At 56.2% G+C, this 18,695-nt stretch overlaps 1 protein-coding gene across 1 annotated transcript in view; it reads left to right on the forward strand.

Moving 5' to 3' along the window:
* Positions 1-517: 517 nt before the first annotated feature.
* The window catches only part of ds (dachsous cadherin-related 1), a 66,868-nt gene continuing 48,690 nt past the window's right edge, over positions 518-18,695 (forward strand). The window contains exons 1-2 of the mRNA XM_025304184.1: positions 518-694; positions 7,550-8,032. Of these exons, the coding sequence (XP_025159969.1) occupies positions 550-694; positions 7,550-8,032 (628 nt within the window). The 5' untranslated portion in view covers positions 518-549. The remainder of the gene's footprint in view (positions 695-7,549; positions 8,033-18,695) is intronic.

Consider the following 18,695-nt stretch of genomic DNA (forward strand, 5'->3'; position numbering starts at 1 on the left):
CACAATTTGCTTCGTTAATTTGTATATATCAGGCAGCGATTCGCTCGTCGCTCCTGCTGCCTGCTAAGTATATTAGATGATTATTTCGCTGCAGGTACCATCATGCTCTCTTCGCACCCTGGCGTCCTTGGCGATGCCCTCTCCGGACGATTTTGCGATACGACCTCGGCCCACTTACCGCTCTATGGTCGCTATTATCATAATTATGAAAAGCATTTGCATTTCTCTCTCTCTCTCTCTCTCGAGTGCGCGCCCGCGCGCGGGGATTTAGTCGTCAGGGCGAGGAACGCGAGTAAGGAACCGCATTCCACGAAGTCACGGTGTGAGCCCGGTGTGCTCTCCTTTTTTATTTAAAACCGCGCTCCGCTTAATGAATCGGAGATACGCTGCGTGTGTGGAATTGCTTTCGCCGAGACTCGTGCGAAACGCGCGAGCGTGTCTCGATCGAGCGCGCTCGTACGTCGAGCCACTCTGTTTTATTGCGCCGCTGACCTTGATTTATCTTTGTTGCAGGTGCAAGCCACCGATCCCGATTGCGGCGTAAACGCGATGGTCAATTATACCTTGGGCAGCGATGGGCTGGAGAGCGAGCAGCTCTTGGTGCACAGCGAAACGGGCGATATTTGCGTCCGGTCACCCCTGGACAGGGAAACGGCGCCCTACCTTGAGCTACCCGTCATCGCCACCGACAGAGGTGAGTGTCACTTTTGTTTTTATCACATTGCGTTTACGTGCTCGCCGTCACGGATCATTTGGCGAGCCTTCCTCACAGCTTCCCCTATCTCTCTCTCTCTCTCTCTCCCTGTATCTCATTAACACAGCGTGAAACGGAGCTTTCAGTTTGCTCCCGTAGACGTAGGAAGGAAAATTACACATGTTTGACGCTGCTAGCGAATGTTAAAGCCCCGGCTTCGATTTATCACGAAACACAACGCTATAGCGCGAAACGTCCCGCAAGTCTATTTTCTGAGTCTCTTCACGACACCGCGTCGTGAAAAGTTGCAGGATAAGAGTTCACCGTCCTTCAGCGAACGCTCAACAAATGCCTGTTGCAATTCTGGACATCCGCGCGCGCGCGCCGATTCGGTCGGATCGCGAAATCTCTCGCAGAATCGCGATCTCCTGTTTCGATGTAGGAACAATGCCCGGTGTTGCTAGTCGCGTCCTACCAGCCTCGGTGTGCGCGCACACGACGTCGATAAAGGGGACGAGACAAGTAGAAACGAGCAGAAACGGCGGGCGCGCGGAGACACGCGCGCAGAAACGCGGCTCGGAAACGGATAGAAGAACGAGGTAGAAGTGGCGCGTCGCGTCGTTGCGTCGACGCAGAGAGAGAGAGAGAGAGAGAGAGAGAGAGAGAGAGAGAGGGAGGGAGCGAGAGAGCGACAAAGAGAAAGGAAGAAGAGGTGGCCCGTTGGCTATCGGTCCGTCGAGATCTAGTAGCTCTGTAATAGGGTGTATGATTTATGTCGCCGTTGGGTTCGCGCGGCCATTTTCAACGCGGCGGCGGCTTGGTCGCCTTATGGGAAAGGACAATGACTGAAAGTCCATTGATCCATCGCGGGGCGGTCTGCTGGGGCTACCGTGCAGCCGGCGGTCATTGCGTCCGCCGATCGTCGCCTCTCACGGAGGTGTTGCAGCGCGGCGCTCCGTTAGGGCGGAAGGTGAGGAGGAGGCAGGATAGTATCCGAGAAAGAAAGTACACACACCGGCGGCCGAAGGTAGACGCGCCGCTGAAGAAGCCAGCAAGGGCGCCGTGCCGGGGAGGGTGGGAAGGATCTCGGGGCAGCTACGGAGAGCGTAGCTATTGTTGGCATCACGCTGTTTTGCAAACAGGCCCGAACGCGTCTCCGTAATTGTCGCTCTCGTTATCGATACGATTGTCCAGCGCGCACCGGCAGCACCGGCGACACCGGCGAGATACAATAGAACCGGCCGGATATGACGGCCGCGACGTGATTTATACCGCTCGCTGACGAGCGCGACGAGCGCGCGGGGCTCTCTCGTACGCTGCGCCGCCGCCGACGATCCCTTGCGCAAATAAGCGCTTCAAAGTGTATGCATTATTGTAACAGAGTTGCATAAATCTCCACCTGACGCAAGAGACGGAGTCTTGAGCGGCTCGCTCTCGGAAGTATGCCAACGGCGAGATACGCACGGGGAGAGTTCTGCGGTAAAAATCGCTGCGGAATTTTACAGCCGACAGATATGTAATGCCTGCCGTCCTAACTCATATTGTGCTCTCTCGTCGATATTGCAGGAATTAAAGTCTCAAAAATTACCAGACGAAAAAATATAGTAAGGAACTAAAGAGAATTTCACCAACACAAAACCGCAACGTTCTCTCCGCGTGTTCACTCGCGCAGGCTGGATTCGTGCGTTCCGCCGGCAACGCCGGCTGCGCGCGGCGAAATAAATGTTTTTACCGCGGCTGAGTAATTTTTGCCGTTTCCCGGGGATATATCAAGGTCCTTCTTCAGGATAACTCCAGTTAGATTTGTAGTAAGGCTGTGGCCGCGTCGCTCTCGCGGTATGCGGTTGCAAGGTGCGAGATCAAATGGAGAGAATATATCTTCCGATAACTATCGTTTGAGTCTTACCAACGATAACCCCGCGGCCGGCGATCTGTCGCGCTAATGATCGTGAATTATTCGTGAGCGCGAATAGCTCGGCGCGGAAGCGTATTCGCGGCAACACAGAGGCGGGTGGCGAAAGCGCGGCCAGAAAGGGTCCTGCGCGCCGGTATGCACGGCGTGCCATGTTGAAATGCAAGTGAAATTTATATTTGATAAGAAATCGGAAGGAGAAAGGAGGGGGGAAGAGAGAGAGAGAGAGAGAGAGAGAGAGAGCGATAGAGAGAAGGAGAGGCGAAACGCACAACACCGACGTCCGGCGGTATCGAAGGCGACGGGGATCCGCGCGCACAGAAAAGTCCCGTCCTCTCTAACGAAGCGCGCCACTGGCACCCGCGGTATATTACATCTCAATCAAAGTCCGGCGCGGCGCGGAAATGATTACAAATACCTTCCGGCGATTTGCACGTCCTCGCGTCTAAAACTTCCTCGTGCTGCCCGCGCAACTCGCGCGCGCTGCGCGCTACTCATTAATCCTCCTCCTTGCCTCTTATTTTTACACCGGCGATTAATTCTTCTTATTGCCTGCCGGTAATTCGCACGGAGAAAATCATTTTGGCCGCGACGGCAGTAAAGCGAATCGCGAGCCACCGTGAACCACGCGGGCCAGGTGTGCATGATTTATACCGCCGGCTGACGTCCGCGGACGACCGAGAGAGAAAAGAGAGAAGAGAGAGAGGAGAGAGAGGAGAGAGAGGAGAGAGAGAGAGAGAGAGCAATTTTTCCTTCCTCATCTTCTCATGGCGCGCGGCGTATCGCGAGCTCGCAAAAGGCTGACGTTACGCGTCACTTCGGTATTTATCGGCGGGAAATAACGCGGAGCGAGATAACACCGAGCCTCGCCGTGCTAACAGCGCCGGATAACGCGCCGGCTCGCGCGATAATTATCACCTGCGAGCTGCGGATCGAAGCGGAGTTCTCTGCGGGAGAAGATAGCAGCGCGAGCGGACAATTTCCTCGAGCGAGTCATCTCGCTCGCTCGGTCGGAAGCGGACGGATCGTACGGTGGTGAACGCGAGGCGCCGGCCCCTCGAGGGTTGCCGTACGGCAGCGGAAGGACGATGAGAGGGGGCAAGGAACGGGGTAACGCTCGGGTAACTCGATGGATAATAAATTTAAAGCGATACCCCGTTGATTGTTCTCGCCAGCTGTGTGCTGAGACGCCGAGGAGAACGCGCGTCGGCATGCGGGGAAACCTCTCGGATCCGCGTAGGTACGTGGGAAATGCGAGAGAGAGAGAGAGGGGGGGGGGAGAGAGAGCGCGATCAGCAGCGATTAAGTTAATCGTGAGCGCGAAATATTGAACGAAAAAGGGAACACAAATTATACATTGTAGACTCGCGATACGTAAAATCACCGCCTGCAAAGAACATTCGACGCATTCGCGATGCGATGCGCGATTAGCGATATTACGACGGCTCTCGTGCGCGGATCTCGCGAACTGGATTTTCCGTCAGCGAGAGCGGCCCTTTGAAGCCGCTTTGGATGGGTGGGGATGAGGAGGGGGGGGGGATGGGAGGATGGGGGAGGAGGAATTTTCAACGTTGCGCCGGCTTTCGATTACACGCGAGCGCGCGATATCTTAATGCAATTTCTACGCTAATCCTTCCCGCTGGATCCTTCCCCTCCCCCCTCTCCTCTGCTGGAGTCCCTCGGAGTCGGCGGGAGGGAGGTATCGTATGCCGCCAACGGGGCGATAGATTTTATCGCGCTTCTTCGATTTATCGTCACGTTGACGGAAAGAAATCGACGGAGATGCTATCTTTTTTCACGAGATTATATACAACGCGCGCCCGCGCCGCGGCGTGAGGCGCGCGCAGGTAAAGAAATGTAAAGAAAGGCGCGTCCGCGAGAAGAGAGAGAGAGAGAGAGAGAGTGAGAGAGGCGCTCCGGCTACCACCCCGCGGTGCTTCGGAACTGCGTTGGAGGTGACTTTATTGGCACCGGCGTCGTAAATCACCGGCGGGCTTAAACTCCCAGTCGACTGTCATTGTCCGCGCCGTTTTCGCGCTTATTTATTTCCCCGCCCTCTAAAGCCGCGTCCGTCGACGCGCCCCGTGCGTGATACCGCGAGTATAATCTCAGATATGTCACCGGCCGAGCTTTCAGTTCGCACATTGTAGCGGAACTCCGGAATCGGCGCGCGCGCGCGGCATATTAATGGAACCGCTCGTTTTCGACCGCGATTGCAAAGAGAGAATCGCGGCTTCATACGAGGCGCGCCGCGAGACAAGTGCTCTCTCGCTGTGCGGCTGGACTCGTCCGCGAATGATTCACGGTAATACTGTTTTCTCGACCTTGCGACCGGGTCGCAAAAGGGATCGCCGGAATTAAGGTGACGTGCAGGTGAATCAGCGCGAGATTCACGTCGCGCGAATTATTCCCTCGCAAATCCCGGGGCGCGCGTGCGAAAGTGCCCATAGTGTAGCTCGCGCCTCGAAATTCTCGGCCTTTGCGCGGCGTAATTTCATCGCGAGAAGTTGAGCACCGCCGCACCTACCGGCCGCATAAATCTCTCTCTCTCTCTCTCTCTCTCTCTCTACTCTCTCTTTCTCTGTCCCCCTCTCTCTCTCTCTCTCTCTCTCTCTCTCTCTCTCTCTCTCTCTCTCTCTCTCTCTCTCTCTTTCTCTCGGAACCCTCGTATCCCCCGTCGCCACGAATCTCGAAAAGGACTCATCCCGACGATCGACCGCGTGAAATTAAAAGGGCCGCACTGCCAGGCACAAAATATCAGGCCGTGCATTAAAATGCCGTTGAACTATCCCCAGGAAGTCGGCGGTATAATCCTTATACGCGCGCACTCTGTCTTCCGTATCGGACCCGAGGGACGCCCAATCGATTTTTCGGCCAGCGCAAACGAAAAGGGAAAAAAGAAAACAGACAGAAAAAACAGATAGAGAGAGAGAGAGAGAGAGAGAGAGAGAGAGAGAAGAAGAAGAGAGAAAAAATAAAAACAGAGAGAGGGAGGGGGGGAAGAGGGGAAAAAGGAAAAACGTCACGAGCGCGATATGATCTATGGAGAGCCGTGGACGGCCGTGTCGACAATTAAGAATTGATCGTCATTAGGAGCGCGACAAGCTTTTTCAATAAGTTTCGAAGAGCGAACTGCGACCGAGTGTCCGCGGTCCTCGAGATCGGTGCCTCGATATCTCGATGCTCCACGGACGTCGCCACGGTGTCCGGCGAAGCCCAAAAGTCTCGTCCATCCGCGCCCGGAGAAGGGAGCACGGTTCGGTGGCACCGCCGAGAGGCAAGGAGCGGCAGAAGGAGGAAGGGAGATCGGGAGAGCAGCCCCCTTGACGCATGACTCCAATGACACTCGTGCCTATAAATCTCCTCGCGCTCGGAGAGCTCCGCGCGCTCGAGAGTCCATACATTACTATGAGTTACGGTTGTAAACCGTTTAAACATCGGATTACCCGTTTTACATACTGTCTCCGATATTAACACTTGCGTCGCGCCTCGTCTAAATCTGCGCCGGCGAGCAACAGGAGCCTCGCGCGATCCGTCCTGTCACGGCCGATTCTTCGTCGCTCGCCGGCATTACGGCTCGCCTAGAATTGCTCGCGCATCCGAGAAGATGGCGCGATCTCGGTAATCTCTGATTAATTGCGAACGCGCTGGGCATACAACATAGTTTGGCTCGCGGCTCGCTGTGTTGCTTTTGACAAAGTGGAACTCTGCCTCCCTCCCTCCCTCCCTCTCTCTCTCTCTCTCTCTCTCTCTCTCTATTGCCTTATGTTTCTCTCTCTTTCTCTCAGTTTTACCTCTGCATCGGAGGTAAACTACCAGTCGCGTAGGACAAACACACTTCGCCGCATACGGAGCACGCAAGACGAATCGCAAAGTCTGCGAGTGAGAGGGAGAGACAGAGAGAGAGAGAGAGAGAGAGAGAGAGAAAGGGGACGCAGCGATAATCGCGTGGTTGCGTGGTCTTTTCTGCGGAACGCAGTAATCATCATCGATCGTGCTTACCGGTCTCGCGCGCACGCACGCACCTCGCCGGTCGATCGATCCTGTCAGCGGCGCGATTACTCGCGAGCAGAGGTCTTGTTGCCCAAAAGAGCAGCACGGCCGTCAAGACACTGCGAGAATGCAGCCGTTTGGGGACCTGGAAAGTTTCTCGCGTTTGAAATATTACTACGAGCGGCGCATTACCTCCGCGAGCGCGCGCGCGCGCGCGCGCGCGTTCTCTGGCGCGGGTATAAAGAGCCCACGTCGACGCACACACGTGCTCGCGTGTGAGCCCGAATAAAACTCTTCCAAGGCGGAGAGGAAGGAGAGGGGGAGCGAGAGAAAGAGAGGGGGGAGGAAGACGGGATACCGAGCGAGCGTGAAATAAAAAAGAAAAAAGAGGAGCACTCGAGGGGAGGAAACGAGACGGGACGAAAAACCAAGGAAAGAGAGAGAGAGAGAGAGAGAGAGAGAGAGAGAGAGAGAGAGAGAGAGAGAGAGAGAGAGAGAGAAGGAGCAGCGGCTGATTGGGTCCGAGAAAAGGCCGCGCGGTACGGGACAACCGTGATTTATGTCGACCGGCTCCGGGCGCGTCCCCGTAGATTCGTTCTCTACGTCGGCTAATACCCCGACATTATTTGGCTCGATAAGAGGATTTCGACCGGGAGTGAAATAAACATAATCGCTCCGCCGCGTACTTCTCGCCTCCGTGTGAGATGCGCGCGTCCAGCTGGATCGGGCTCGCGAGCCCGAATTCTCAGCGCTGCCAGAGGGCTCGATTCGGGATCCCGATGATTGTCCAGCGAACGAAATGTCGCGAGCCCTTACGAGCGTGGATAAAAGCGCTGAGTCGCGCGGTGCGTCGATTCGAACTCGCTCGATTACGCTCACGTACTTACTTCGATTGTTCCATTGCTCTTGTCGCGCGATTTTCTGTAACGGAATGTCCGTGCTGCTTGCAGGTGGACTGAGCACAATAGCGATCGTGCGCATCCAGGTGACGGACGTGAACGACAACCGGCCGATCTTCCAGCCTCGCAGGTACAACGTGACCATGAGGAACGACAACTCGATGCACGGGCCGGTCCTGAGGCTGGTAGCGACCGACCTCGACTCCGGTACCTTCGGCCAGGTCGCCTATGACATCAGCAGCGGCAACGACGCCGCGGTATTTCGCATCGATCGCAACACCGGCGACCTGTACGTAGCGAGGCCGAGCCTGCTGTCTCTGTCGATGATGCATCAGCTGAACGTCACGGCGACAGATGCGGCCGGCCTGAAGAGCATCGCCAACGCCGAGGTCAAGGTCACCGTTTCCACCGACTCGCATAGGTTCGCCACCTGCGAGAACCCGCGCTATATCATCACCGTTAAGGAGGATACCTCGCAGAACACCGTCGTCGGCGGCGTCAAGAATACCGCGACGACGTCATCCTCCTCGACAGGTACGTCAATTCGCTTTTATGCGGGCCTTTTCATTGGCCGTTACATCGCGCAGCGCGTCATCCCTCGTCGGACGCGTGCCAAGGAATCGCTGCGACTATGACTCGATGAATATCCGAGCCGAGAGACTTTTCTATAACCGCCCGCTCGGGCGTAATTTCACACTCGGCTTAAATTCCGACCGACGCACTCCTTTTGCCTTTTCTCCTCCCTTCTTTCTCCTCCCCCCCCCCTCCCCCTCTCCCCCCGGCAAGTCACTTTCGCATTCACCGTGAATCATGACAATGTACAGCGCGCGTTTCTTTCACTGAGGTCGGCAGTTCAATTCTTCGACGGGGCGATAACTGGCGCGAGTTAATCGACTGGGTTTTAGCACGAGGCTGCGATATCTCCCCGAGGACGGCCTCGGAAACGTATTCCACGCGCGGCGCTACCGCGTTAGCATAGTCGCGTCACGAGCAAAAACGCCGAGGACTCGCCGCGCAAACGCCCACGTATATACACTTACGTGTAGACGTGGGGCGTACGCTCAGGCACGAGACGCGCGGGGCCCTAAAAGCTGAAGCGCATCGCGAATGAAGATATCCACTCCCGCCTTTTCCTCCTCTATACGAGATCGCCGAGGCGCATTCTGATCGTTACGCGACGACGGGACGACGCGCGTCGTCCTGCGCTTGCTCGTTTGCGCGCGCGTTAAGTCTCGCGTATTCGCACGCTATTCTCAGAGGCGTGCGTCGTGCCGTCCCGAATAACGTAGCGACGATTATAACAAGTCCACGAGAGGAAACGCACCGTAAGATACCGCCGAGCCCAGCGCTTAGGAGCTCTCCTTCCCTCCTTCCCTCTCTCTCTCTCTCTCTCTCTCTCGCTCGTGAATTCAACGGAAGGTAGGTTAGCGGGCAAAGCCGCGCATCGGCTGATCCAAACAGGTGGTCATCGAAAGCGGCGCGGCTAGGGAGGGAGAGAGAAATAGGATTCGCGCGAGGCAGGAGTGGCAGGAGAGAGGAGAGCGAGGAGGCGGAGGCGAGGGAGATTGAGCTCCGGTAAGATCGCGGACGGGTGGGTGGATTGCTCCGTGCCGATATACTGGGACGCGAGGTAGACAGAGAGAGAGAGAGAGAGAGAGAGAGTTGGGGGGGCCAAGGGGTGGGGAGCTGGTGGCAGAGGGGAGGCAGGGGGAGAGGGAGGAGAGGCACGTATCCGTGTTTCCACACTGGTGGTACATCCGATGCAAGATACGACGCGTCACGACCCGCGCTCACCGCGCCGTATAGCCGATGCACCGTGTAAACTGTCCCGCGCGGTATCGAGCGGCACGGCGCGGTACGTTATAGGCCCGAGGATGCCGGATAGTTTACACGGTGGTGCCTTACCGGTGGTCGTATTGTTCGCCCGGCATGGCCCGCATATGCAGCCTGTTGCATATCAATGCGCGAGACTCGAGTGTGTACCTCTCCTTCTTCGCCGAGCGACGACGCGGATCTTCCCCCCCCCTCTCTCTCTCTCTCTCTCTTTTTCCTATTCTTCTCCGTCCTCTCCTCCCTTCGCGCTTCTCGTTGGTCCCGCTCGTCCTCGTCCTCGGCTGGACTCGCGTTGCTGCGTCTCACTCGCTCCGTCGGTGCGAGGGAAAGGGAGGATCTCCGCGGACGTAAGCTTCGCTATCTGGGGTTAAAAAGTATCCTGACCCCGTGCGACGCATGGTTCCGATTCATGGTAGATTCCCGCAGTCGTCGTCGTCGTCGTCCTCGTCGTCGTCGTCGTCGTGGTATACGTCTCGACCGCGTAGGAACGTCCGGTCGCGATCTGGCCGCAGCAGGAAACGCGTTTCTCGGATTCTTCTCGCTCGTCCCGCAGCAACGATACGCGTAAATAAATCGTAATCACGATGTGTGACCGATGACGTGGCGGCGGGTCGATGACGAGTCTCGAAAAAGACCGCGCGGAATAATCTACCCTTCCCCGTCTCTCCCACCAGCTTCATTCCAGACTCTCGACGTCGAATTCCCACGATTGTCGCGGATCGACGTCGCTCGAAAGTCAGCCGCGAGGGAGAAAACGCGCGGAAATAACACACGGCACGTAGGTGCCCCTCACATGACACGGAACAACGAGTACCGTCTCGCGCGCCGCGCACTCAAAGTTGTCCTTCCGGCATCGGCGCAATCGGCCGGTCGGTTTCAGAACCCGACTTCCAATCGGCCACGCGTCCGGCCGAGAACCAGTTCGCGCAGAAGAACGCAGCCTGACACTCAGGCCCGCAATATTTGACACACGGCAGCCAATCAGATTATCAGATTAAAGTTGAACGGGCAGGGCGATCGTCGGCACAGGTGCGGTTCTGAGGTGTGTGAGAAAGAGACAGAGAGCAAGAGAGAGAGAGAGAGAGAGAGGGGGGGGGGAAGGGGGAAGAAGAGAAGAATTTCGCGAGCGCGCATTGACGTGCACCGGCGGTTCGTGCTACCATTTCGCGACACCTGTTCCAATGCAACCAATACAACGCCTGAGCGGATCCCGATGAAGCACGACGAGCGGGCTCTCCGTTTTACATTTCCATTAGATCAATTACGTTGATCAATCGGGGCCTTGCCTAAGAGGCAACCGAGGCGACGATGAAAACTGCATTAACGCCGCAATGTCAGCGTCGCCGACGCTGTTCGCACGCGGAGAAACTCACCCCGACTTGAACGCGATCGAGAAACATCTCTGGCGACTTGTCGATCTCGCCGAGACAAACTCGAGACAGACTCGACGGGTTTCCGTCAACAGAGTGTGACGGAAGTCCATGGGAGTTGCCACTCTGGCCAAGGACGCGTCCGTCGAACGACTCGCGGAACAACTCGCGAAACGACCCGCGTTGACCGTGCGCGCATGTACAAATTAACGTTAACAAACTGGCCGGCCGGTTTGATTTCTGCGTGCGACATGACGCTCGTGTGTGGATGGCCCAATCAGATTATCAGATCGAGTCGAACGTTGAAATAAGCGGGCATCTCGGGGCGGGGGGAGGGGGGGAGTGAGACAGTGCCGAGGGGCTACCACTTTACGACCACCTGTTCCGATAAAGCGGACCTTGCGCGAGCGCCGGTCGGATCGCGAAAAACGCGATCGTTAAGCAGCCAGCAGGCCGACGGAAGAGCGATCGTTTCGACGATGCTTCGGAGCTGTTAAAACCGACGTAGACGAACTCCTTATTGGGAAGCAGTCGTTTGGTTTGCACGGACAGCCCCGGCTGACCGAACCTCCCATAAAACCTGGCGACAAAGTGAGGAACGCGCTTCATTTTACGGCCGAGTTTATGGCACCTGAGGGAGAATCATCGCGCTGTGATCGCGTCGACTAGAGAAGACCGGTCTTATCTTATCCGCGGAACGAGCGGCCGCTCCCAGCCTTTCCAAGGCGAGATCCTCCGCCGAGAGGGGGAGAGAGAGAGAGAGAGAGAGAGAGAGAGAGAGAGAGAGAGAGAGAGAGAGAGAAGAAGAAGACCAAGGCGAAAATATATCGGAAATCGTGACGTTTGCGGATTTGAAGGTTGCGTTCGGAAATGGAGACGTGGCGCAATCGCCGACGGTGATGAAGGAGAAGGAGGGAACGGGGCGTGGGGGACGGGAATCATCGAACATTGGAATCGAGTCGCTCTACGTGCTCACCTGACTTGATTTCGCCAGATCGCTCGGCGGACTGGAATGCATAGAAAGTGCGACGATGATTGATACACGGCTTGCCGATAGAAAGTACGACGGACCTGCGACATTGGGACGAAGATCGTGTTGGAAATCTCTCTCTCTCTCTCTCTCTCTCTCTCTCTTTCTCCCTCTCTCCCTCTCTCTCTGTTTCTTTCTTTCTCTCACGTTGACGCGAAGGCGCGACGAAGCAGTCAATCGGTCAGTACACACCGGTAGTTTGCTCTCTCGTGCCGCGAGGGTCCCGCGCGAACGCGAAACAACACGACCGTTGTTGAACAGCAGTTTCGCAGCACGCGGAAGAGGCGATAACGACGGTAACAAGCGTCTTCGTTAGAGGGTTAAGGCGCAATCGGCAGGCGCTGATCAGAAAGTCGCGGCGCTCTTTTGCGCGCGAACTTTCTTCTTCCGTTCGATTATACGCCTCGGCGATCCGCGGGGAAAAAAGATTCTCGCGGAGCGAACGACGAGCGCGTCATATGCGTGTGAGAGAAACGTGCATTCGCATACGGCTCGAGAAGATCGGGTTCTCTGACGACTCTTCCATAAGGAGCTCTTCGCGGACGGGTGGAGGAATATTATCCAGTCACGCTAATCGAGCACTTCGAAGTAGATCACTCGCGTCATTCTCGTTGGTCCACGGCCGTACAATTTAAACGGCCGATAATTAGAAGGAGCAATGTTGCGAAATTCTGAGGTGATCTCACGGGCACTCTGGGAGCGAGTATTTCGTGCTTTTCGGGCTCTGGCATTCCTGTCGAAAGAATGCGCTTCACGAGTGCCGGTCGGGAAGACACGGGGCGAACGAAGAGATCGGAACGGGCAGGACGAAAGAGAAGGATACGAAGGAGGAGGATGAGACCGAGGATGAGGAGCGCGAGGGGAATGAGGAGGACGAGGGGGAGGGGGAGGAGGAGGAGGAGGAGGACCGTCGTCGTCGCCGAGATCGCATAAATCGTCGTGAGTCGGATTCCGGGCAGCCGAACGCAAGCCGCCATTGTCCGAGACTTTTTGCCCCTCTCTCCCTACCATGAGAGCTGCCGCTACGGAGCTGCACTCTTTGCATATGCTTTAAATATCGCCGCTCCGCGCGCTCGCTTTGAGGGCTCCCAGCACCACGTTCTCTCCTCTCCTCTCCTCTCCTCAGCCCTGCGCTGCGCGAAGAAAAGACAGCGGCGAAGGGCGCGCGCGGGAGGGTGGGAGTAGGAGGAATGAGAGATGAGGAACGTCGAGAGAGGGACCCAAAGTTCGCTGACTGTCGACTCCTCTCGTCGCAATCGGCGGAACGCATTAGATGCATCGCGCGCCCTGCGATTTTTATCCTGCCTCTCTCTTACCCTCCCCGCGGGGGTATCGACTCGGTGTTTTATTTATTTTGTGTACGTCGCGGAGAGACGAGAGAAGTAAGAGTTTAGTTTCGATCTCGCGCGAGACAGCACGCATTTCGCATGCCGGTCGTCGATTTTGCAACATCGCGGGCCATTCGACGTGGCACATTTAATCGTTCGAAGTGAGTTCCGTCGAGTGACGGAGGTTTTTAGCCGAGGCGACTAAAAAACAAGGGGGCCGGAATCGCTAGGCACATTTTGGGGACTGTCCCCGGAGAACAAGCGTAATCTTATCCGCGCGACACATCGTCCGTCTTGAGCGAATTTAACGATGACACTATAAAGATCGGCGCATATCCACAGTCGTTTGAGGCCGACCATAAAGATACATTCGGATATAACTCGCGAGAGACGATCCGCCGGTAACGTCCCGAGATAACGTATAATTCGCCACTTTCACCGATGATCAAATCGCGAGAAACGTGCGTTCGAGTTAATAATACGATACCATCGCTGCTCTCTCTCTCTCTCTCTCTCTCTCTCTCTCTCTCTCACTCACGCCAGCCTGTGTGATGTTAATCGTCTCATGCTCCCGCCGTGTGCAAAGGGAGTCGTCGCACGAGCACGACGTTTCGTCAAAAATATTCAACGACACCGGAATTCGTCAGCCGTGGGTGCGCGAGTGTCCCTTCCACGAGCGCAATCAAAGCACACCTCGTCGTCACCGTCGTCATTGTCGTCGTGACGCGCACTCCGCCGCTTTTTCTCCGCCACCGAACCCGCCGTCGTATTTCTCTTCGTCCTTTCAGCCGATCTACGGATCTTCTCCTCCTCCTCCTCCTCTCTCTCTCTCTCTCTCTCTCTCTCTCGCCTTTTCTCACCGCATCTCTCGGTCGCTCTCTCGCTCATGCACGCCTGCATGTCGTGCTTTCGCCGGACTTGCAAATTTCGCGCGGCGATCGCCCCCTCGGAATCCGCGGTCCTCCCGAAGAGGGGCCCGAGCAGAACCCCTCGCCGGGGAGATTCGCGGATCGAGATAGCGCGGCGATCGCTGCCACGCCGAGACGACGGATGCTCGCGGTCCAATTTGCGTAACGTTCCCGGAATTTCATTCCCGCGCAACGTCCTCCTCTCTCGTCTCTCGCTCTCGCGAGAGCAACCCTCTTCTTCGGCTCTGCCGTCTCTTCGGCGTCTCTCGCGAAATCGCTCTTGCCGTACTTCGTTCTTCGCGCTTACAAATGCACGCGCGCGCTTGTTGCTCACCGCTTGGTCCCGGGGCCCGATTGTTATTTAAAGTTATGCGCGCCATTAATTCAGCACGCCACCGCCTTTGTCCCCGAGGTTTTAATTAGCCTCGCGCGCGCGCGCGCGCGCGCACAGTCGAAAGGAGCCGAGGCGTACAAAGTTACGCGCGGTGTGCGCGCGTAATTAATTCGCCTTGTCGCCGGCTTTATATTCGATGTTTTCATTACTTCTCCCCGCTGCGTACGCGAACTGTCGCCGTTAAATTTCGTTCTTTTTTTCCTCGACCTACGGGCGAGAGTCTCTCGCCAATGCTTAGCCGTCATTTCGCTCGTAACGCGAGTCCTTGGTGTTATTACCGAGTGAAGCAACAGCGACTTCCTCTCGCGATCCTCTAACTTCCGCAAAGCGACTTTAACACCTGCCGGATGGGGTGGCTGAAAATCCGCCTCGTCGGATTCCTTCGTTGCAATCGAGGAGGCTACCTTGTTCCCGCATAACTGGCATTCGCCGTCCTTCGAATCGAGCTTGGTATTAGCATCTTTAGGGAGGGAATTGCGCGCGCGCGCGCGCGCGAGGGAGGCAAGAAGAGAGAGAGAGAGAGAGAGAGAGGGCCGCAGTGAAAGGTAGAAGCGGCGAAGGTAGAGAAACAGCGGTAGGACTTCGAGTATGATAATCCCAGCTGACCGTTCCCCGCCGCTCCTCCGTGCACCGGTTTGCATCATCTTTCTTTTTGCCGACGGCTGTTTATTGCCGGATGCAAATCGCTCACTGAATCGCGACGATCGTTCGCATTGACAAACGACGAGCGTATCGTGTGAGCGACCGGACTGGATGATTTCGCTTATTAAAATAGATCGAGATGCAGCGAGTATGTGCATCCGACGACAAAGGTGGGGCCCTGCACGAACTCCTCCGCGAAGATCTCTCGTTCGGTCGGGTGTCCGGTTGATGCCACCGTGTTTTCCAGACGGGCAAAGTCAAAGGTCCCCAGTAGCCTCAATTTATTAATTATTTCTTAATCATTGCTTATTTCTTTGAATTTATTTGCGATCCCCGTACAACTTAATATTTGACAAAATCCAGCCAAGAACGCCGAAAACTGACAGCGAGTGCAAAGAGTGACGACCTGTAAGTTTCAATCTATTTTCCGAGCGCACCTCTCTGTTCGCTGTTTTTTTTTTTTCCCCGCGCGAGTTTCCTCGTCGCGTTCCCGCGCAGATTTTATTTTATCATTGTTACTGTGCGCCGTCTCTCTGTGGGCGTCAAAGCGCCGGGATCTTCGCTGTTGTTCCAGCGAACTATTGTTACTCGGGCCTCGATTCAGCGCGATACTCCGCCGAGAGAGGGGTGGGGAGGAGAGAGCGCACGAGAGAATCTCGGAAAAGCGTCTTAAACGTATTCCACCGCGGCGGTCGTTCGCAGATCGGTGGAATTCGCAGATGCTCGCGAGATACACCGCGCGCGGCGGCAGCAGCTACGTTTCGCTATCTCGGCTCCGGTGGAGGCATCCAGGTTCTCGCGCACTCTCGCGCACGTACACGAGTCGACGCACACGCGCGCGCGTCCACATCGCTCGCACACATCGTCGCCTTACCGCAATCGTTTTCAATTCCGCGCGCTATGGGCACACGATAAAAAGGAGCAACAACGCAGCATCGCAGAAATCTCGGCCGCGCGAGAGCAAGCCGACATTACAGCTTCCCGATCCAGCTATTCCGGCGAGGTTGTTGTCTCTTCCGGTATTCGTGCCGCCGTTCAATTTCAACATTGTAGTGTGCGTGGCAACGCGCTTAATCAGCCCGCGGATGCGGATTAGAGGAACGCAATTCCATCGGCGGATTTTAACGAAACTTACATTTATATCCTAATCACGCGTGCGCTCCCGCCGTCGCATCGTTCGCATCGAGATCCTTCTCGGGGCCGCGGAGATGGCGGGCTAGAATTTTCTAATACCCTCGGCGAGCTACCTCCAGCTTGTCCATCCACATCGCAACTCACTTCATCAGCGGACAAGACCAGCAAGACCGGCACGAGAAGCTGGTCTCTCTCTCCCTCCCTCTCTCCCTCTCTCCCTCTCTCTCTCTCTCTCCCTCTCTCTCTCTCTCTCTCTCTCTCTCTCTCTCTCTCTCTCTCTGTCTCTCTCTATCTATCTCTTTCTCTTTCTCTCCGTCCGTCTCCCTTTTCTCTCTTCTTCTCGTTTTCTATCTTCGGCGATACTCCCTCGTCGACTATCCGGTCGCGCTCGTCAAAAAGCTACGCGAGAATTATCAAGATCGTTCGCGGTACGTTAAGACTCAAAATCATTCGCAATGCGAATCCTTCGAATACGCGCTCGCACGGTATCCGCCTCACCGGCGTGCTTGGAATTCACAGATGTTCCGCGGAGGTAGCGTGCGATAGACAGCCGCGACTTCGACGCACAGGATGTTTCTCGCGTACGTGTCCTCGCATGGACACATGATCGACACATGACACGGACGAATGATCGTCGCCACGGCGATCGTTTCCGATGCGAGCGCGATGAAAAGTCCAACTGATACGTGACGGAAAGCGCGTTTTCCCCTCGTGTCGTTGCACACGTGGCGGTATCAATAGCCCGCGGAAACGCTCTCACACGAGCGTCTCGTTGTCCAGATGGCTGACAACGTTTGCACGTTTGAGACAGGGATGCGATAAGTTAGCGGACAATTTCCCGTGCTTGGTGGCGTGGCGGCGGCGGCGGCGGTGGCGGCGGCGGCGGCGCGGTCGGCGGTCGCGATTTCCGGATTCGTCGTCCAGTACCTCCGGTTTAGCGAAGGCTCCGGCGAGTTCTGGAACATACTGTAGATGGACCGATAGCAGCGTGTGGTATGGGGCCAGCGCGATGCAGAGGGATGTGAGAGAGAGAGAGAGAGAGAGAGAGAGAGAGAGAGAGAGAGAGAGAGAGAGAGAGAGGAGATAGAACAGGCCCGCTCTAGCGGCTCTATACTCCCCGTCTCTCCGCGCCTTGTATGATGCGCTTGCCTCCTCGACTCTTATCTCGCGCCTCGTTATCGCCGTTTACCATCGCACGGAGCAGCGAACAGAGACTCCCTCGACTCGTGGTGTGTAGCCCCGCGCGCATACATCTTTTTCCCGCTCGCTCTCTCTCTCTCTCTCTCTCTCTCTCTCTCTCTCTCTCTCTCTCTCTCTCTCTCCTCGGATCCTTCGGCGATTCAATCCCTCAAGCGTGGCTCCGCTCCGCCTGGAATTCGTTGGGGCCGGCTAGGCTGGGGGAGAATTACTGCGGTGTAATCCTAGATGAGATTGTCCCGACAGAAGAAAACGGCGAAGGGCTGTTCGTAGGCGATGAGAGCGCGGAACCGATGTTCTATGAGCAGCGCCGATTTTACCGCGGGTTTTACCTAGCAGTCTCTGCGCTCCATGTAATCCCGGTCTTGTTGCGGCTCGCTGGATCGCGCAGCATCTCGGATTGCCGCGTATCGGATCTGGTTCGTCTCAGTACTTTGGTAACCGTCGCGCGCCAAACCCTCTCGGTGAATTCGCTCGCGCTCGATACGGATTTTCTTGCCGGCATTCAGCTCCGCTCAATGGAAAAGAAAAAAGAATAAAAGGCGATTTTTTTATCGCGCGCAAAGTCGTTCGAGTATGACACTTGCCTGGCGAGATGACAATGACACGGGGTCGCTCGCACCCCGGGGTGAATTCTTCACTCTGAATCGTCGAATGAATATTTTCTCATTCAAAATGAACGAGAGTGCGACGTCAAGAAACTCACGGAGCAGCTCGAGTGTTTTGACGCGTTCCAATTTGCACTCGGCGTCTTTTTCGAGGGCGATTCCCGACCGCGATCGAGACACACCCTTCGCCAAAAGTCTCCCGCCGCCAAAGTGAGCGACGCTGTTAACGTGGACACATGCGTCGCACGTATCAAAGACACCCCGAGTGGAGCTCTCGGCGGTGGACTGGCGGTCCAGCCAATGCGGCGAGTGGTTCATTTTAATTTATTTTCGCGTCGCTGGAAGCCGGGGCCCGCTGCCTTATTGTCGCTGTCCATTGTCTTGTCCCTCTCGGCCGCCGTACGTTTCTGGACCGTCCGCTATCCTCTGCCGGCTCTCCCGGGGCCGCGGACATGGCCGACCATTTAGCCCCGCGTCTTCGCTCCGACATGTCTTACGCGTGTACAAAACTCTATTCGTTTGTTCGCCGCTCCGACGCCAGTTTCTTGCGCTATTGTGCGCCGCGTGTGTGTTATTTGCGCTGGCGAGACCGAGTCCCACATGCCACATCTCTCGCGAAGCGGTAACTTCTTCCGACCAAACGAGCGCCTCGCCTCGTACGACGAGGCTCGTAAACCCCCGCGTTTGCGCCGATTTGCAAATTATTATTACACAACGGGCATTTGCATACGCTGTAGATCGCGTATCTTTATT

This window comes from Harpegnathos saltator, unplaced genomic scaffold (genome assembly GCF_003227715.2).
Source record: "Harpegnathos saltator strain DR-91 unplaced genomic scaffold, Hsal_v8.6 scaffold594, whole genome shotgun sequence".
Taxonomy (NCBI): Eukaryota; Metazoa; Arthropoda; class Insecta; order Hymenoptera; family Formicidae; genus Harpegnathos; species Harpegnathos saltator.